We start from the raw sequence: 19139 nt of genomic DNA, 5'->3' as shown, positions 1-19139 counted from the left end.
ATGGCTGGGTCAAATGGTATTTCTAGTTCTAGATCCTTGAGAAATCGCCACACTGTCTTCCATAATGGTTGAATTAGTTTACTACAGTCCCACCAATGGTGTAAAAGTGTTCCTATTTCTCCACATCCTCTCCAGCACCTGTTGTTTCTTGATTTTTTAATGATTGCCATTCTAACTGGTGTGAGATGGTATCTCATTGTGGTTTTGATTTGCATTTCTTTGATGGTGAGTGATGATGAGCATTTTTTCATGTGTCTGTTGGCTATATGAATGTCTTCTTTTGAGAAGTGTCTATTCATATCCTTTGCCCACTTTTTGATGGAGTTGTTTGTTTTCTTCTTGTAAATTTGATTGAGTTCTTTATAGGATCTGGATATTAGCCCTTTGTCAGATGAATAGATTGCAATAATTTTCTCCCATTCTGTAGGTTGCCTGTTCACTCTGATGGTAGTTTCTTTTGCTGTGCAGAAGCTCTTTAGTTTAATTAGATCCCATTTCTCCATTTTGGCCTTTGTTGCCATTGCTTTTGGTGTTTTAGACATGAAGTCCTTGCCCATGCCTATGTCCTGAATGATATTACCTAGGTTTTCCTCTAGGGTTTTTATGGTTTTAGATCTAACATTTAATTCTCTAATCCATCTTGAATTAATTTTCGTATAAGGAGTAAGGAAATGATACAGTTTCAGCTTTCTACTTATGGCTAGCCAATTTTCCCAGCACCATTTATTAAATAGGGAATCCTTTCCCCATTTCTTGTTTCTCTCAGGTTTGTCAAAGATCAGATGGTTGTCAATGTGTGATATTATTTCTGAGGGTTCTTTTCTGTTCCATTGGTCTATATCTCTATTTTGGTACCAGTACCATGCTGTTTTGGTTACTGTAGCCTTGTAGTATAGTTTGAAGTCAGGTAGTGTGATGCCTCCAGCTTTGTTCTTTGGGTTAGGATTGTCTTGGAAATGTGGGATCTTTTTTGGTTCCATATGAACTTTAAAGTAGTTTTTTCCAATTCTGTGAAGCAGGTCATTGGTAGCTTAATGGGGATGGCATTGAAACTATAAATTACCTTGGGCAGTATGGCCGTTTTCAAAATATTGATTCTTCCTGTACATGAGCATGGTATGTTTTTCCATTTGTTTGTTTCCTCTTTTATTTTGCTGAGCAGTGGTTTGTAGTTCTCCTTGAAGAGGTCCTTTACATCCCTTGTAAGTTGGATTCCTAGGTATTTTATTCTCTTTGAGGCTATTGTGAATGGGAGTTCATTCATCATTTGGCTCTCTGTTTGTCTGTTACTGGTGTATTAGGATGCTTGTGATTTTATTTTGTATCCTGAGACTTTGCTGAAGTTGCTTATCAGCTTAAGAAGATTTTGGGCTCAGACAATGGAGTTTTCTAAATATACAATCATATCATCTGCAAACAGGGACAATTTGACTTCTTCTTTTCCTAACTGAATATCCTTGATTTCTTTCTCTTGCCTGATTGCCCTAGCCAGAAATTCCAACACAATGTTGAATAGGAGTGGTGAGAGAGGTCATCCCTGTCTTGTGCCAGTTTTCAAGGGGAATGCTTCCGGTTTTTGTCCATTCAGTATGATATTGGCTGTGGGTTTGTCATAAATAGCTCTTATTATTTTGCGATACATTCCATCGATACCGAATTTTTTGAGAGTTTTTAGCATGAAGGGCTGTTGAATTTTGTCAAAGGCCTTTTCTACATCTATTGAAATAATCATGTGGTTTTTATCTTTGGTTCCGTTTATATGCTGGATTACGTTTATTGATTTGCGTATTTTGAACCAGCCTTGCATCCCAGGGATGAAGCCCATTTGATCATGGTGGATATGCTTTTTGATGTGCTGCTGGATTCGGTTTGCCAGTATTTTATTGAGGACTTTTGCATCAATGTTCATCAGGAATATTGGTCTAAAATTATCTTTTTTTGTTGTATCTCTGTCACACTTAGGTATCACGATGATGTTGGCCTCATAAAATGAGTTAGGGAGGATTCCCTCTTTTTCTATTGATTGAAATAGTTTCAGAAAGAACAGTACCAACTCCTCCTTGTACCTCTGGAAGAATTCGGCTGTAAATCTGTCTGGTCCTGGAATTTTTTTGGTTGGTAGGCTATTAATTATTGCCTCAATATCAGAGCCTGCTATTGGTCTATTCAGGGATTCAACTTCTTCCTGATTTAGTCTTCGGAGAGTGTAAGTGTCCAGGAAATTATCCATTTCTTCTAGGTTTTATAGTTTATTTGCATAGAGGTGTTTATAGTATGCTAGTTTGCATTTCTGTGGGGTCAGTGGTGATATGCCCTTTATCATTTTTTATTGTGTCTATTTGATTTTTCTCTCTTTTCTTCTTTATTAATCTTGCTAGTGGTCTATCAATTTTGTTGATCTTTGCAGAAAACCAGCTCCTGGATTCATTGATTTTTTGGAGGGTTTTTTGTGTCTCTATCTCCTTCAATTCTGCTCTAATCTTAGTTATTTCTTACCTTCTGCTAGCTTTTGACTGTGTTTTCTCTTGCTTCTCTAGTTCTTTTAATTGTGATGTTAGAGTGTCAATTTTAGATCTTTCCTGCTTTCTCCTGTGGGCATTTAGTGCTGTAAGTTTTCCTCTACACACTGCTTTAAATGTGTCCCAGAGATTCTGGTATGTTGTATCTTTGTTCTCATTGGTTTCAAAGAACATCATTATTTCCGCCTTCATTTTGTTATGTACCCAGGAGTCATTCAGGAGCAGGTTGTTCAGTTTCCATGGAGTTGAGCGGTTTTGATTGAGTTTCTTATTCCTGAGTTCTACTTTGATTGCACTGTGGTCTGAGAGACAGTTTGTTATAATTTCTGTCCTTTTTCATTTGCTGAGGAGTGCTTTACTTCCAACTATGTGTTCAATTTTGAAATAAGTGTGATGTGGTGCTGAGAAGAATGTATATTCTGTTGAATTGGTGTGGAGAGTTCTATAGATGTATATTAGGTCTGCTTGGTGCAGAGTTGAGTTCAATTCCTGGATATCCTTGTTAACTTTCTGTCTCATTGATCTGTCTAATGTTGACAGTGGGGTGTTAAAGTCTCCCATTTTTATTGTATGGGAGTCTAAGTCTCTTTGTAAGTCTCTAAGGACTTGCTTTATCAATCTGGGTGCTCCTGTTTTGGGTGCATATCTATTTAGGATAGTTAACTCTTCCTGATGAATTTATCCCTTTACCATTATATAATGGCCTTCTTTGTCTCTTTTGATCTTTGATGGTTTAAAGTCTGTTTTATGAGATACTAGGATTGCAACCCCTGCTCTTTTTTGTTTTCCATTTGCTTGGTAGATCTTCCTCCATCCCTTTATTTTGAGCCTATGTGTGTCTCTGCATGTGAGATGGGTCTCCTGAATATAGCAAACTGATAGGTCTTGACTCTTTATCCAATTTGCCAGTCTATGTCTTTTAATTAGACAATTTAGTCCATTTACATTTAAGGTTAATATTGTTATGTGTGAACTCGATCCTGTCATTATGATATTAGCTGGATATTTTGCTCGCTAGTTGATGCAGTTTCTTCCTAGCATCGATGGATTTTACATTTTGACATATTTTTGCAATGGCTGGTAACTGTTTGTCCTTTCCATGTTTAGTGCTTCCTTCAGTATCTCTTGTAGGGCAGTCGTGGTGGTGACAAAATCTCTAAGCATTTGCTTGTCTGTAAAGGATTTTATTTCTCCTTCACTGATGAAACTTAGTTTGGCTGGATATGAAATTCTGGGTTGAAAATTCTTTAAGAATGTTGAATATTGGCCCCCACTCTCTTCTGGCGTGGAGAGTTTCTGCCAAGAGATCTGCTGTTAGTCTGATGGGCTTCCCTTTGTGTGTAACATGACCTTTCTCTCTGGCTGCCCTTAGCATTTTTTCCTTCATTTCAACTTTGGTGGATCTGACAATTATATGTCTTGGAGTTACTCTTCTCGAGGAGTATCTTTGTGGTGTTCTCTGTATTTCCTGAATTTGAATGGGACCTCCCTTACTAGATTGGGGAAGTTCTCCTGGATGATATCCTGCAGAGTGTTTTCCAACTTGGTTCCATTTTCCCCGTCACTTTCAGGCACACCAATCAGATGTAGATTTGTTTTTTTCACATAATCTCATATTTCTTGGAGGCTCTGTTCATTTATTTTTACTCTTTTTTCTCCACACTTCTCTTCTGGCTTCATTTCATTCATTTGATCTTCAATCGCTGATACTCTTTCTTCCAGTTGATTGAGTTGGCTACAGAAGCTTGTGCACTTGTCATGTAGTTCTCATGTTATGGTTTTCATCTCTATCAGTTCTTTTAAGGTTTTCTCTGTAGTTATTCATTCATCCATTCTTTTTTCAAGGTTCTTAGTTTCTTTGCACTGGTTACGTAGTTCCTCCTTTAGCTCTGAGAAGTTTGATTGACTGAAGCCTTCTTCTCTTAACTCGTCAAAGTCATTCTCCGTCCAGCTTTGTTCCATTGCTAGTGATGAGCAGTGTTCCCTTGAAGGGGGAGATGGGCTCTGATTTTTTGAATTTCCAATTTTTCTGCACTGCTTTTTCCCTATTTTTGTGGTTTTACCTACCTTTGGTCTTTGATGATGGTGATGTACTGATGGGGTTTTGGTGTGGGTGTCCTTTCTGTTTGTTAGATTTCATTCTAACAGTCAGGACCCTCAGCTGTAGGTCTGTTGGAGTTTGCTTGAGGTCCACTCCAGACCCTGTTTGCCTGGGTATCAGCAGCGGAGGCTGCAGAAGATAGAATATTGCTGAGCAGCCAATGTTGCTCTCTGATTCTGGCTCTGGAAGCTTCGTATCAGGGGTGTACCCCACTGTGTGAGGTGTGAGGTGTCAGTCTCCACCTAGTGGGGGATGTCTCCCAGTCAGGCTACTCAGGGATCAGGGACCCGCTTGAGCATGCAGTCTGTCCGTTCTCAGATCTCAGCGTCCGTGCTAGGAGATCCACTGCTCTCTTCAAAGCTGTCAGACAGGGGCATTTACCTCTGCCAGGGTTTGTGCTGCTTTTTGTTTAGCTATGCCCTGTCCCCAGAGGTGGAGTCTAAAGAGTCAGGCCGGCCTCCTTGAGCTGTGGTGGGCTCCACCCAGTGTGAGCTTCCTGGAGGCTTTGTTTACCTACTTAAGCCCAACAATGGTGGGCACCCCTTCCCCAGCCTCACTGCCGCCTTACAGTCAGATCTCAGACTGCTGTGCTAGCAATGAGGGAGGCTCCATGGGCATGGGACCCTCTGGGCCACGTGTGGGATATAATCTCCTGGTGTGCTGTTTGCCAAGACTCTTGGTAAAGTGCAGTATTAGGGTGGGAGTTACCCGATTTTCCAGGTGTTGTGTGTCTCAATTTCCTTTGGCTAGGAAAAGGAATTCCCTTCTCCCTTGCGCTTCCCAGGTGAGGTGATGTCTCGCCTTACTTCAGCTCTTGCTGGATGGGCTGCACCCGTGGACCAGTGCCAACTGTCCGCCACGCCCCAGTGAGATGGACCCGGTACCTCAGTTGAAAATGCAGAAATTGCCCATCTTCTGTGTCGCTCATGCTGGCTGCAGGCCTGAGCTGTTACTAATCGGTCATCTTGGGTGCACCCCCCAGTATAATTTCAAGTAATATTTATGTCTAATTAAGTAACACTAAATATCTAATCAAATATCATCAATATTTGATTATTTAAAAGGAATACATTATGGCAGTGTATCATAACATGGAGAAATACATATTTACTCTTTGTATGATCAAAATAAATACTTAAATATTAATAAATATCCCCAAATTAAAGGTTGAGTAGTTTTCAAATAATAATGTCTATGTTGTGGTGGCTGAACATTTTACACTGCCTTTATGCCTGTCTGTTTTAGAAACTGACACACAATCCAAAATCCAAATGAATTAATATTATGTAATCTAAGCAGTGTTTTCTGGCTAGTAATTTGTTGTAAATAACCTAATATTTTGTAGATAAGTATTTCTTTATGCTCCTTTTCACATAGTAATAATTGAGTTGGGTATAAGAAATTTTTCCACTAAATATGTTGTTTACTAAAAAGTCTTGCATTATATAGTAATTTGGATGAAAATTATTATAAACTTGAATTACAAATACCTTAAATTTCGAAGTCCACGTATATCTTTTTTAGCTGGGAGTCAGATATCTCCCTTTTCAGTTTTTTCTAACACGTATCAATTGTCCAAAGCCTTACTCAAACTAAGAGGAGCAAAAGAATAAATTTTGTCTTCAAAATCTAGGAGTTCACAGAGAGGGCAAGGCCTGTCAGCCTACTACTGCAGTTACATTTTAATGCCACTATGGTGTACCTAATGACAGCAGATTGAACAGATTGACAAGTGTATTTTAACTGTGAAGTGAAACACATGCTGATCTGAGTTCTATAAAAGTTGCAGTGGGTACTCCAGGCTTGGGCCTTAATAGTACTAGTTTGCTAACTCTATTCACATGATCTTAGTAGAGCAGGAACTAGGGAGAGGCAAGTGACTTGCCTAGGAAATAAAGTTTAAAGAGGTACTTGCTTTCACATCCCTTCAAGTGCCAAACCTCACTGTACAACTGTGCTGTTGATAGATGGTGTATCAACACATAGGTATGGCAAGAAAATTAGTCTTAATAAATCTAAAGGAATACAAAAAATATCATATATGTTCCTCACCCCTCACAAAACGAAATAGAAATCAACAACATAATTGTTTCTAGAAATCTTAACATATCTGGAAATTATTATAAACAACAAATTTCTGAAATAACTTGAGAGTAAAGAAGAAAAAGAAGGCCGGGCGCGGTGGCTCAAGCCTGTAATCCCAGCACTTTGGGAGGCCGAGATGGGTGGATCATCAGGTCAGGAGATCGAGACCATCCTGGCTAACACGGTGAAACCCCGTCTCTACTAAAAAATACAAAAAACTAGCTGGGCGAGGTGGCGGGCGCCTGTAGTCCCAGCTACTCGGGAGGCTGAGGCAGGAGAATGGTGTGAACCTGGGAGGCGGAGCTTGCAGTGAGCTGAGATCCGGCCACTGCACTCCAGCCTGGGCGACATAGCCAGACTCCGTCTCAAAAAACAAAGAAGGAAAAGAATAATATGGAACCATATGAAAAGTTACGAAATGTAACTAAAACAGTGCTTAGCTAAAACAGTGCTTATACTGTGCCTAAGCACTTATAACAGTGCTTATAGTCCCAAGTTTCTACACCAGAAAAAGAACTCTCAAATCAATATTTTAAGCTTCAGCCTTAAGTAAATGGAAAAAAGAGCACATTAAATGAAAAGCATACAAATGAAAGAGAACAGTCAGATTTTTCCAGAAATCATTAAAACTTCTTAGAGAAAATCTATGAAACAAAAAATTGATTTTTGAGGAAAACAAAATGGACAAATCTTTAGTCGGAATGAACAAGGAAAAAAATACAAGGAAAGACACAAGTAAATAAAACAAGCATTGAAAGTGAGGACTCATTAATGACCACTCAAAATTTAAAAGATTATAAGGAGATAACGTGAACAACATTAGGCCAACAAATGTGACGACTTAGATGAAATAAATAAATTCTTAAATATATGTAAATTAATAAAAATGCCTCAAGGAGAAATGGAAAATTCATATAGACCTGCCAGATATTTAAGAGATTAGTACCAGTTCTCACCAACTGGCACTAATCTCTTAAAAGAAGAGAAAAAGAAAAAGAGAAGAGAAAGGAACACTTCTGAAGTCATCCTATCAGGCCAGTATTACCCTCATACCAAAACCAAAGACAAAGCTGCCACAAGAAAACTAAAGACCAATATCGCTTATGAATAAAGATAGAAAATCTCAGCCAAAATATGAGAAAATTGAATCCAATCACATATAAAAATATTTTTCTATCCTGATAAAGTACAATTTTTTCCCAGGATTGAAGATAATTTTGGTATCTGAAAGTCAATTAATGTAATACACCATATTAATATAATAAAGGACAAAGCCTACAAAATCATCGCAATAGTTGCAGGAAAAGCATATCACAAAATCTAACACCTGTTCATTATAAAAACTCTCAACAAATTAGAAATAGAAAAACAATCTTTCAGCCTGATGAAAGGCATCGATGACAAATGTCTAGGGAACATCATCCTAAAGGTGTCAGAATGACAGCTTTTCTCTTTCTCCGAAGAGTTAGGAAACAAGACAATGATATCTACTTTCACCATTTCTATTTAACACTGGAACATAGGAGGTTCCAGGCTATTTGTTACACACACACACACACACACACACACACACAGACATATTGGTCGAAAGGAAAGCAGTAAAACTGTCTTTATTCACAAATTACATAATCTAATATGTAGAAAATCCTAAGGAATCCTCCTAGTAACCGGGTTTATAAAGTTTTCAGATTACAAGCTAATATACACAAGTCATTTGCCTTTCTCTATATATTAAAAACAATATTTCAAGGCTGGGTGTGGTGGCTCACATCTGTAATCCCAGCACTTTGGGAGGCCGAGGCGGGCAGATCTCACGGTCAGGAGTTCGAGACCAGCCTGGCCAACATAGTGAAACCCCATCTCTACTAAAAATACAAAAATTAGCCAGGCATGGTGGTGCATGCCTGTGGTCCCAGCTACTTGGGAGGCTGAGGCAGGAGAATCACTTGAATGCAGGAGGCTGAGGTTGTGGTGAGCTGAGATCGCGCCATTGCGCTCCAGCCTGGGTAACACAGTGAGACTCTGACTGAAAAAAAATAAATAAATAAAAATAAAATTCAAAAATAAAAATAGGAAAGCAATTCTAGTTATAAGACCATCAAAATGCTTAGATATGAATTTAACAAATAAATGCAAGACTTTAACTTAAAGCTATGCAACAATGCTGAGAAAAATGCAAGAATAGTTAAAAAGATGGAGATATATTGCATATTCATTGATTGGAATTCAATCTTGTCAGGATTGAAATTTTTCCCAATTTTATCTATTGATTTAATAAAACTCCTAATAAGATTCCAGCAGGCTTTGTGTAGAAATTGACAAGCTCATAGAAAAATTTATAGAAAGCTACAAAAAGAATCCATAGCATAGCTAAAATGATTTTTGGAAAAAAAGAAGGAAAGGTTGAATGACTACCCAATTTCAAAACCTACCATATAGCTATATGCATTATGTATTTTTCTGGTCAGTGGGTTATTGCACATAAAAAGGCATATAAATCAGGAAAAAATAATTGATATGCCAGAAATCAACTTTCATATTTATCATAGGTCAGTTTTAACAGTCGCTAAACAAACAAACAAATGAGGAAAGGACAGTCTTAAAAGAAAAAAGTGTCATAACAATTGTATGTGTATACGTGAACCACATAATCTAAATAATTATCCCACACCATATAAAAAATAAATCAAATGGATTAGGAATCTAAACAGAGGAGCTAAAATTATAAAATATATTAAAATGTCTTCATGACCTTGGGTTAGGCAAAATATTATTAGACACCAATTATATGACACCAAAAGATATGATATAAAAATGACAAAATGGACTTAATTAAATAAAGGAAAAGCTAATAAATTGAATTTCATTCAATAAAAACTTTTGCTATCCAAATGTCAACAAGTGAGAAAATGGAAAGCCAAGGCAAGGAGAAAATACTTTCAAGTTACGTATATCATAAAGGACTTTTATTCAGTATATACAAAGAACCCACTCAAAGAATGTTCTCAATCATAAGAAAGCTGATAGCACAATTTAAAAATAGTTAATAGATTTAAATAGACATGTCATTTTTGAAGATACACACATGATTAATACACCTACCAGAAGATGTTCAAAATAATTAGTCATTAGTGAATGAAAATTGAAGCCACAGTGAGATACAATTGTACATTCACTAGAATGACTACGATAAAGAAAACGGACAATATCAAATGTTGGCAAGAATGTGGAGAAACATAAATCTGACACATTGCTGATGAGAATGTTAATATGGCACAGCTAGTTTGGAAAACAGGTTAGCAGTTTCCTAAAATGTTAAACATGAGTATTCCATAAAATCCAGTGATTCCACTCCTGGGAATCTTTTCAAGAAATATGAAAATATCTGTTCCCTCAAATAATTGTATATGAATTCATGATTCATAGGAACCAAAAATTGAAAGCAGATGTCCACTGAAGGATGAATAGATTAACAAAATGTTGTGTATATTATGAATTACTCTTTAGCAATATAAAGTACCAACTACTCATACATGATACAACATGAAAATTCTTTTCAAAAAATGCTATGCAAAAGAAGTCAATCACAAAAGACCACCTACTCCATCGTACCTTTCTAATAAAATGCCTGGAAGTGGGTTTGGGTACAAAGATTGACAACAACAGAGCTCTTCTTTGGGTAATGGAATTTTGCTAAAACTGCATTCTGATGATGCTTGAGTAGCTCTATACATTTGCAAAATTTATTGAATTGTAGAATTGCAGTGAATGAATTTTATAATATATAACTTACACTGCAATACATTTGTTAAAGAAAAATATTTCATGAACTCTAGAGAAATTTTCTAGGATGTTTTGCTACATACCTATGTTCATTTCTTCTTTCCTTCCTTCCTTTTCTTTTATGTCTTTCTTGTGTGTGATTTTTTAAGGTCCATTCTGTGAGGTGTCAACAAAACCTTGTGTTTCTCTGCTCTGTTGGAAAAGAGGAATTTGCCCAAATAGCAGCTCTGCTTACACTTATGAATGCCCAAAAGGATCTTCCAGCCAAAATGGTGAAACTGATGTCAGTGAGTGTTCATTAATACTGTGTGAGAATGGTACCGACGGCATCAAAATATCAAATGTAAGTCTCAATCTAACATACAAGTGAGTGGTTTCAAATTTTTTTTTTACTATTACCAAGCAATTTGAAAAGAATAAATAATTAGAATTCTCAATAAGGTAATTTAATTGTTAAACTCAGAAAAACAAGAATAATCTACTTATTTTAGTTTTTCCTATTTATATAGGAAAAAATTTGCTCTTCCATCAGTATTCTGCCTTTTAAAAGAATATACATTTGTATACTCTTCATTTTTACTTACTGCTTTTTGTTCATCTTTTAGTTATTCAATATTGTTATACTTTAACTTTTCAATTTAACATTTGAATAAATAAGAGTAGGAAATATTTTGTTAGCAGTTCTCACAAATTACTGTCTTTCAATTTAGACTCATATTTATCATTAACTCTTTAAGGAACTTTAAGAGTTTATTTTTCCAACCTCCTGAACGTTTTGTTAGTAACACTCTGAAAAGAATTTTTTTCCCCCTGGAGAACTGTCCATTTTATCAAAAAAAATTGCTGAACTTTTGCTGAGAAGAATTAGTTAAATTATATAGAACATAATATACAGATAAAAGCTTATAGAAGAACATTTTTTACTCCACCTGAAATTACTTCTACCATGCGCAAAGATTTGTTACCAATGTACAATATACTAGACCCAAATATTTGGAGATACAGGGGCAAAGAGCAATAATACATGCTTCTTCTAAAAATCAAGGAAACTATTGTTGTAATAGGCAGACTATGCCCCTCATCCTGCACCAAAAATTAAAATAAAAATAAAATGAATAAACATGTCTATGCACTAATCCTGGGAATATGTGCCTGTGTTATGTTACCCAGCAAGAGGAAATTAAGATTGCAGATGGAATAAAGGCTGCTAATCAGCTGATGTTATCCTGGATTATTTGGGTGGATCCAGTGTAATCACAAGGGTCCTTTAAAATAGAGGAGAGAGATGGAAGAATCAGAGTCAAAGGGAGATTTGATGATGTAATGAGGCTGGTTTTAAACATGGAGGAAGGGACCATAAAAAAAAAAAAAAAAAAAAAAAAAGAATGCAGCTTCTAGAATAAGCTGGAAAAGTGAGGGGAACATTTTCCTGTAGAGCCTACAGAAGGGACACAGCAGACATCTTGGTTTTAGCCTTCTGAAACTTTTCAGACTTATGACCTCTGGAACTCTAAGAAAATGATTTGTTGTTGTTGTTGTTGTTGCTTTAAGCTACTAAGTTTGTAATAATTTGCTATATAAATAAAAAGTTGTTATATAAATAAAAAACTAGTACAATAATCTATGAACTATTAATAGTATCATTTAAAATGTTTTGCTTTTAAACTTGAAAATAATGAACAATTGAACACATTCTTTAACTTTACTAGTTAAGAGAATCTTAAGACGTGACTTTTAATTGATGTATGCTTAACTATTCATTCATAGAAGTGCTTTAATTCTATTTTCCTTCTCTATTATTCATTATTACATTTAGAAGAATTATTTTGTAGGTAAATTACTTGGAATATTGTACATTTTATCATTTGTATTGCTGCCATGTATGAGCTTGGGCAAGCTATATACCTCTTTCAATGTTAGTTTTGAGTTAAATTAAATAAATTTTTATTAGATTCCATGAGAAAAAAGCAAAATCATCAATTTTAAGTATCTGGGCTTTTCACCTTGGAATCACTTAATACATCTTGTTGTTCAGATAAATATGATAATGAAAATGATGGTAATGGTGATAATATTGATAATGATAATAAAGAAAAAAGAGAGGAAAAATAAGGAGGGCAGCAAGAGGAAGAAATATGATGACTAGAGTGTATCTTGAATGCAGGTGAAATTAACTTTTGCCCAGCAAATTTAATTTTGTTTTATTTTACCTGCGCATGGATGCATGGACTTGTTTCAGGTGCCAATGGTTTATTTTCTATGCATAATCAACCCAAAACTTGGTGGCTTAAAATAATTATTTTATTATTATCTCTTATGATAAGTGAACTGACTTGTCCCACCCAGCTAAGATGTTTTTTAGAGTCCCTCTGAGGTTGCCATCAGAAAGTGTCTAGACTTGGACTTCATCTTGAAAGTTCTCTTATTCACATGTTTGGTAGTTAATGTTGGCTCTTAGGTTGGCCCACAACTGGGCCTATTAGCCACAACCCTAAACATGATTTCTCCATGTGGCCTGCACTTCCTGAGAGCATGGTGGCTGGGTTCAAAGAGCAAGAACCCTAAGATAATTAGATAGAATCTATATGGCGTTTAAAGCATCCTTTTATCCAGGGTCACAATCCTGCTTACATTCAAGAGGAAGGGAATGTAGACCCTGACTCATAATAGAGGAGTTTTGATTTCACATAGCAGGAAGACTGTGTGAGATGGGAGAAGGTGTTGTGACATTTTGGAAAATAGAATCTGCCACAATGTTGACAGATAATTTCTACTCCAAGTTCATGAAAATAGTTTTAGCCCTTCTCCAGGTAAGAACCCATTCATTACCTTTAAAATATCCAAACTACTTTGTAAAAATGTTTTTTAATCTTTCGTAGGATGTTATGTGCATCTGTTCACCAATATTTACAGATATGCTTTGTAAGAGCATTCAAACATCATGTGAGTCATTTCCTTTGAAGAATAATGCTACATTTAAGAAATGTGAGAAAGATTATCATTGCAGGTATAATTAATTTTCTGTTTATTTTTAATATAAAATATATGGATTTTTAAATCATGTGAATAAAAATATAATGATGTTCTGGTTTTAACCCTAACTTTTACTTAATTATATATAATATTCTATTTTAATTTAAAGTAAAATTTTGTTCCATGTTTTGGATTAATTGTTATGGTATTAATTTAAAATAAATATTTGAGAAATTATCAAGCATAATTTAGGTGTACGGTTATAAAACAAATACTTTGTTTCATAATGGAGGTTTTAATATAACCAAATAATAATTGAAGGTCTAGAAAGAAAAGAGAGATGTATGTCTCTGTAGTATTATTTCTATTATACACATAGTGTTGAAATATTTTAAAATAATAGAATAACTATTTCTTCCTGTATTTCACAGACCTCAGCAGATAGATATTAGTTAGGGTCTTTAGGCAGACTTTTAGGAATTCATTATTTCTTTAAGTAATAATTTGCCACAGATTACTCTTTATAAATGGCAGAAGTGACCTAAATATCTGGGCATATAATTTAGTCAATTTTAAATAGCTTTATAGACATTTTCTCACATCATTAAGAAGTACAATTTGTACTCTTCACACTTGCTTGACTTTTATCTGGCTGCTTAAAGTAAATTCTGTTGGGCATTATTGAAAAGCAGTAAGTAGCCTTAAAATTTTAGAATAATTCATAAAAGCAGAAAATTAACATGTGGGGTACAGAATAGCCTTGGAACACACTGAAAAGAAACTTAGAATATGCATCCACTTCACACTGTACAATACTTTAATCTATTTCAAAGGAATCCAAATTTAAAGTTTTTTTTTTTTTTATTAACCTTTTGAAATGTGACTTTTTCAAAAGAAGTGACAATAAACCTCATCATTATATCAAGATACTGAAAACTCTAACCCATTCGGTCAAATTTTTGCATACCTTCAATCGTGTATTAATTCATCAGTAAACCTAAATACTATCCCTTTAAAAACATTTACTTTTAATTTACAATTCTATTTCTATTCCTAAATATGCTAGTATATTAGTGAATGTACTTAGAAAAGTGATCAACTTAAAAAAAAAAAAAAAAAAAAAAAACCAGACACATCTCCTCCACAAACGTAAAACTGACTGATTAGAAAGAAAATTGCTAACTCCTCTGGCTCTGTTGAAATAATTGAGATATAATAAATATTAATTAAGTGTGAAGTTGAAAAATAATGACAGGAAATTAGTCCTGAAATCTATTTTTCTGTTCTCATATGAGTCAAAGAATATTAGTGAATATAATAATAAATAAAAACGACTTGACTTCAATGCTTTTATGTTAAGGATTTATGTGTGTTACTAACTTATGAGGTACGTTTTCTGAGGTCAGTGACTCTAACACTTTGAAATTAGAACTTCTTGAAGAGCTAAAGTACCAATGGTTGTTCCTTGTCTCTAGTGTTTATAATTTAATAGGTCTGGAATGAGGATTGCAAATGTACCTTTCCAACAAAGTCGTAAGTGATGCTGATGCTCCTGATCTAGAGACGCCATACTTTGAGAACTGTTAGTCAAGATGAGCTTGGCCTTAAACAGCATCAATGTGGGAAATTGTCTTATACCTTCCACCTAGTTTAACTATTCTTTTCTACTGAAGTTTTGTTCTTCTGAATTTGGGAGAAAAAATATGTGTTAAGGTGAAAAGGAGTCAAATGTGGAAAGGAGAAGAATAGAGTGATTATGATGATACTAGTTTCCTACCTGAATATATGCTATTGATCTAAATTTATATGGGTAGATGAGAGAGAAACTGAAGCAGAATTACCTCCTTGAGAAAGACAGTGAAACATTGGTTATGGAAATTTTTATTTGGTACCTAGTAACTTAAAGCAATATAGTTAGAAAGAAATTAATTTTCTCCTGTAGTTAAAAATCAGAAAATTCCTTACCACCTAGGAGACTGTAAGCTTTAGGTGTCTATGGGAAGTTAGCATAAAAATGTTATTATTATGAGCAGAAAGAGTTGTAAAGTATCAAAAGTGGCAAAGCTGGGAGCAGGTAGCACACAAGTAGAGCCTGATAGGAAAGGAAAAGGAATAATTGATGTCTTGGAGGTATCAGACAGATTGAATACAATTTTGGCGACTCTCTTAAATTACAGAAGAATGATTTGATTGTTTATGTAATACTTTGGATAATAATTTGAAAATAATATGGTGTTTGTGAAATACAACAATTGCAAAAAATGCAACAAATATTTAAAAAAGGATACTTGACCAGTATTTGGGTGGTGGTTTAGCCATCCAAATACTAGGAATTCCTAGATAATTCCTCTAACTTTTCTCTAGCATTACTGCTCTCCGTCTACAAAAGTGAGATAACTTTTTCACCCCCTACTTGCTTGTTTGGCCCTAGAAGGTAAATTTTTTCAAGGTATATTTGGCACTTTTGCAAGTTGATACTTTAACCATTTGGAAGAAAGTCTGCACTTAAGATTAACAATGAAACTCCTACTAGAGGTTTTAAAGGGAAATGAAAGTCAAACTCTACAGTGACACTAAGAAACTGTATGTATTCTTAGTGCATGTAATTGTGCAACTGGAGGTCATTTTGCAACTGGAGGTCATTTTGCAACTGGAGGTCATTTTGCAACCATGAAGTTCAGCAAGGAGACAAAGCCAAAACAGATATACATCTGAAAGGATTAAAAACAGAGCCAGAACAATGATCAATTTCTTTATGAAGAAAGAACTGCCTATAGACAGTTTAACAATATGAGCCAATAATTCCCTGCATTGATTTAGTCTGTTTGAGTTAGGATTATGTTATTTATAACTGAAAACTTTCCACGTAAATATGCTGAAATTCTTTACAAACCACTAAGTTAGATTACTCACATATTGTAAATGGTTAATCTTTAGCCATACAAGTAGTTTTATTGTGCACTAAATTATTAGTTATCTATTAAAAGAAAATCAAATATTTTTGTAATATTGCTGACTACTTTATGAAAATGATTTTGAATTACTAGAAAAACCTACTCTACTGTAAGATATTCAAGAAGAATGTGTTTTATTCATTTTTGTATTTCTTTTTACTCTTTTTTCTCCACTCTTCTCTTCTCACTTCATTTCATTCATTTGATCTTCAATTGCTGATACTCTTTCTTCCAGTTAATTGAGTTGGCTACAGAAGCTTGTGCACTTGTCACATAGTTCTCGTGTTAATGTTATGGTTTTCATCTCTATCAGTTCTTTTAAGGTCTTCTCTGCATTGATTACTCTAGTTATCCATTCATCCATTCTTTTTTCAAGGTTTTTAGTTTATTTGCACTGGTTACGTAGTTCCTCCTTTAGCTCTGAGAAGTTTGATCGACTGAAGCCTTCTTCTCTCAACTCGTCAAAGTCATTCTCCGTCCTGCCTTGTTCTGTTGCTGGCGATGAGCTGCGTTCCTTTGGAGGGGGAAATGCGCTCTGATTTTTTGAAATTCCAGTTTTTCTGCACTGCTTTTTCCCCATCTTTGTGGTTTTATCTACCTTTGGTCTTTGATGAGGTGAGGCACTGATGGGGTTTTGGTGTGGGTGTCCTTTCTGTTTGTTAGATTTCCTTCTAATAGTCAGGACCCTCAGCTGTAGGTCTGTTGAAGTTTGCTTGAGGTCCACTCCAGACCCTGTTTGCCTGGGTATCAGCAGCGGAGGCTGCAGAAGATAGAATATTTCTGAGCAGTCAATGTTGCTCTCTGATTCTGGCTCTGGAAGCTTCATATCAGGGGTGTACCCCACTGTGTGAGGTGTGAGGTGTCAGTCTCCACCTAGTGGGGGATGTCTCCCAGTCAGGCTACTCAGGGATCAGGGACCCGCTTGAGCATGCAGTCTGTCCGTTCTCAGATCTCAGCGTCCGTGCTGGGAGATCCACTGCTCTCTTCAAAGCTGTCAGACAGGGGCATTTACCTCTGCCAAGGTTTCTGCTGCTTTTTGTTTAGCTATGCCCTGTCCCCAAAGGTGGAATCTACAGAGGCAGGCCGGTGTCCTTGAGCTGTGGTGGGCTCCACCCAGTGTGAGCTTCCTGGAGGCTTTGTTTACCTACTTAAGCCCAACAATGGTGGGCACCCCTTCCCCAGCCTCACTGCCGCCTTACAGTCAGATCTCGGACTGCTGTGCTAGCAATGAGGGAGGCTCCGTGGGCATGGGACCCTCTGGGCCAGGTGTGGGATATAATCTCCTGGTATGCCATTTGCTAAAACTCTTGCTAAAGCACAGTATTAGGGTGGGAGTTACCCGATTTTCCAGGTGTTGTGTGTCTCAATTTCCTTTGGCTAGGAAAAGGAATCCCCTTCCCCCTTGAGCTTCCCAGGTGAGGTGGTGCCTCGCCCTGCTTCAGCTCTTGCTGGAGGGGCTGCACCCGCGGACCAGCGCCAACTGTCTGACACGCCCCAGTGAGATGAACCTGGTACCTCACTTGAAAATGCAGAAATCGCCTGTCTTCTGTGTTGCTCACGTTGGGAGCTGCAGGCCTGAGCTGTTCCTATTCGGTCATATTGGGTGCACCCCCCAGTATAATTTCAAGTAATATTTATGTCTAATTAAGTAACACTAAATATCTAATCAAATATCATCAATATTTGATTATTTAAAAGGAATACATTATGGCAGTGTATCATAACATGGAGAAATACATATTTACTCTTTGTATGATCAGAATAAATACTTAGATATTCATAAATATCCCCAAATTAAAAGTTGAGTTGTTTTCAAATAATAATGTCTATATTGTGGTGGCTGAACATTTTACACTGCCTTTATGCCTGTCTGTTTTAGAAACTGACACACAATCCAAAATCCAAATGAATTAATATTATATAATCTAAGCAGTGTTTTCTGGCTAGTAATTTGTCATAAATAGCTTACTATTTTGTAGATAAGTATTTCTTTATGCTCCTATTCACATAGTAAGAAATGATTTGGGAATAAGAAATTTTTCCACTAAATATGTTGTTTACTAAAAAGTCTTGCATTATATAGTAATTTGGATGAAAATGATTATAAACTTGAATTACAAATACCTTAAATTTTGAAGTCTACGTATGTCCTTTTTAGCTGGGAGTCAGATATCTCCCTTTTCAGTTTTTTCTAACATTTATCAATTGTCCAAAGCCTTACTCAAGCTAAGAGGAGTAAAAGAATAAATTTTGTCTTCAAAATCTAGGAGTTCACAGAGATGGCAAGGCCTGTCAGCTGCGTTCCTTTGGATGGCAGCTTTGTTTACCTACTTAAGCCTCAGCAATGGTGGGCGCCCCTCTCCCTGCTGCCTTGCAGTTAGATCTCAGACTGCTATGCTAGCAATGAGGGAGGCTCCATGGGCGTGGGACCCTCCGGGCCAGGTGTGGGATATAATCTCCTGGTGTGCCCTTTGCTAAGACCCTTGGTAAAGCGCAGTATTAAGGTGGGAGTTACCCAATTTTCCAGGTGTTGTGTGTCTCAGTTTCCCTTGGCTAGGAAAAGGGATTCCCTTCCCCCTTGCACTTCCCAGGTGAGGTGATGCCTTGCCCTGCTTCAGCTCCCTGGTCGGGCTGCACCATCTGACCAGCACCGATTGTCCGGCACTCCCCAGTGAGATGAACCCAGTACCTCAGTTGAAAATGCAGAAATCACCCATCTTCTGT

The 19139-nt window shown here is 36.3% G+C and overlaps 1 protein-coding gene across 1 annotated transcript in view; it reads left to right on the top strand.

Moving 5' to 3' along the window:
• Positions 1-19139, top strand: part of LOC119620186 (protein eyes shut homolog) — a 359552-nt gene that overhangs the window by 262091 nt on the left and 78322 nt on the right. The window contains exons 6-7 of the mRNA XM_073006120.1: positions 10638-10831; positions 13368-13495. Coding sequence (XP_072862221.1) covers positions 10638-10831; positions 13368-13495 — 322 coding nt within the window. The remainder of the gene's footprint in view (positions 1-10637; positions 10832-13367; positions 13496-19139) is intronic.

Source organism: Chlorocebus sabaeus, chromosome 17, assembly GCF_047675955.1.
Source record: "Chlorocebus sabaeus isolate Y175 chromosome 17, mChlSab1.0.hap1, whole genome shotgun sequence".
NCBI lineage: Eukaryota > Metazoa > Chordata > Mammalia > Primates > Cercopithecidae > Chlorocebus > Chlorocebus sabaeus.
The sequence above is the reverse complement of the archived record's forward strand: the minus strand, read 5'-3'. Positions and strand labels throughout refer to the sequence as shown.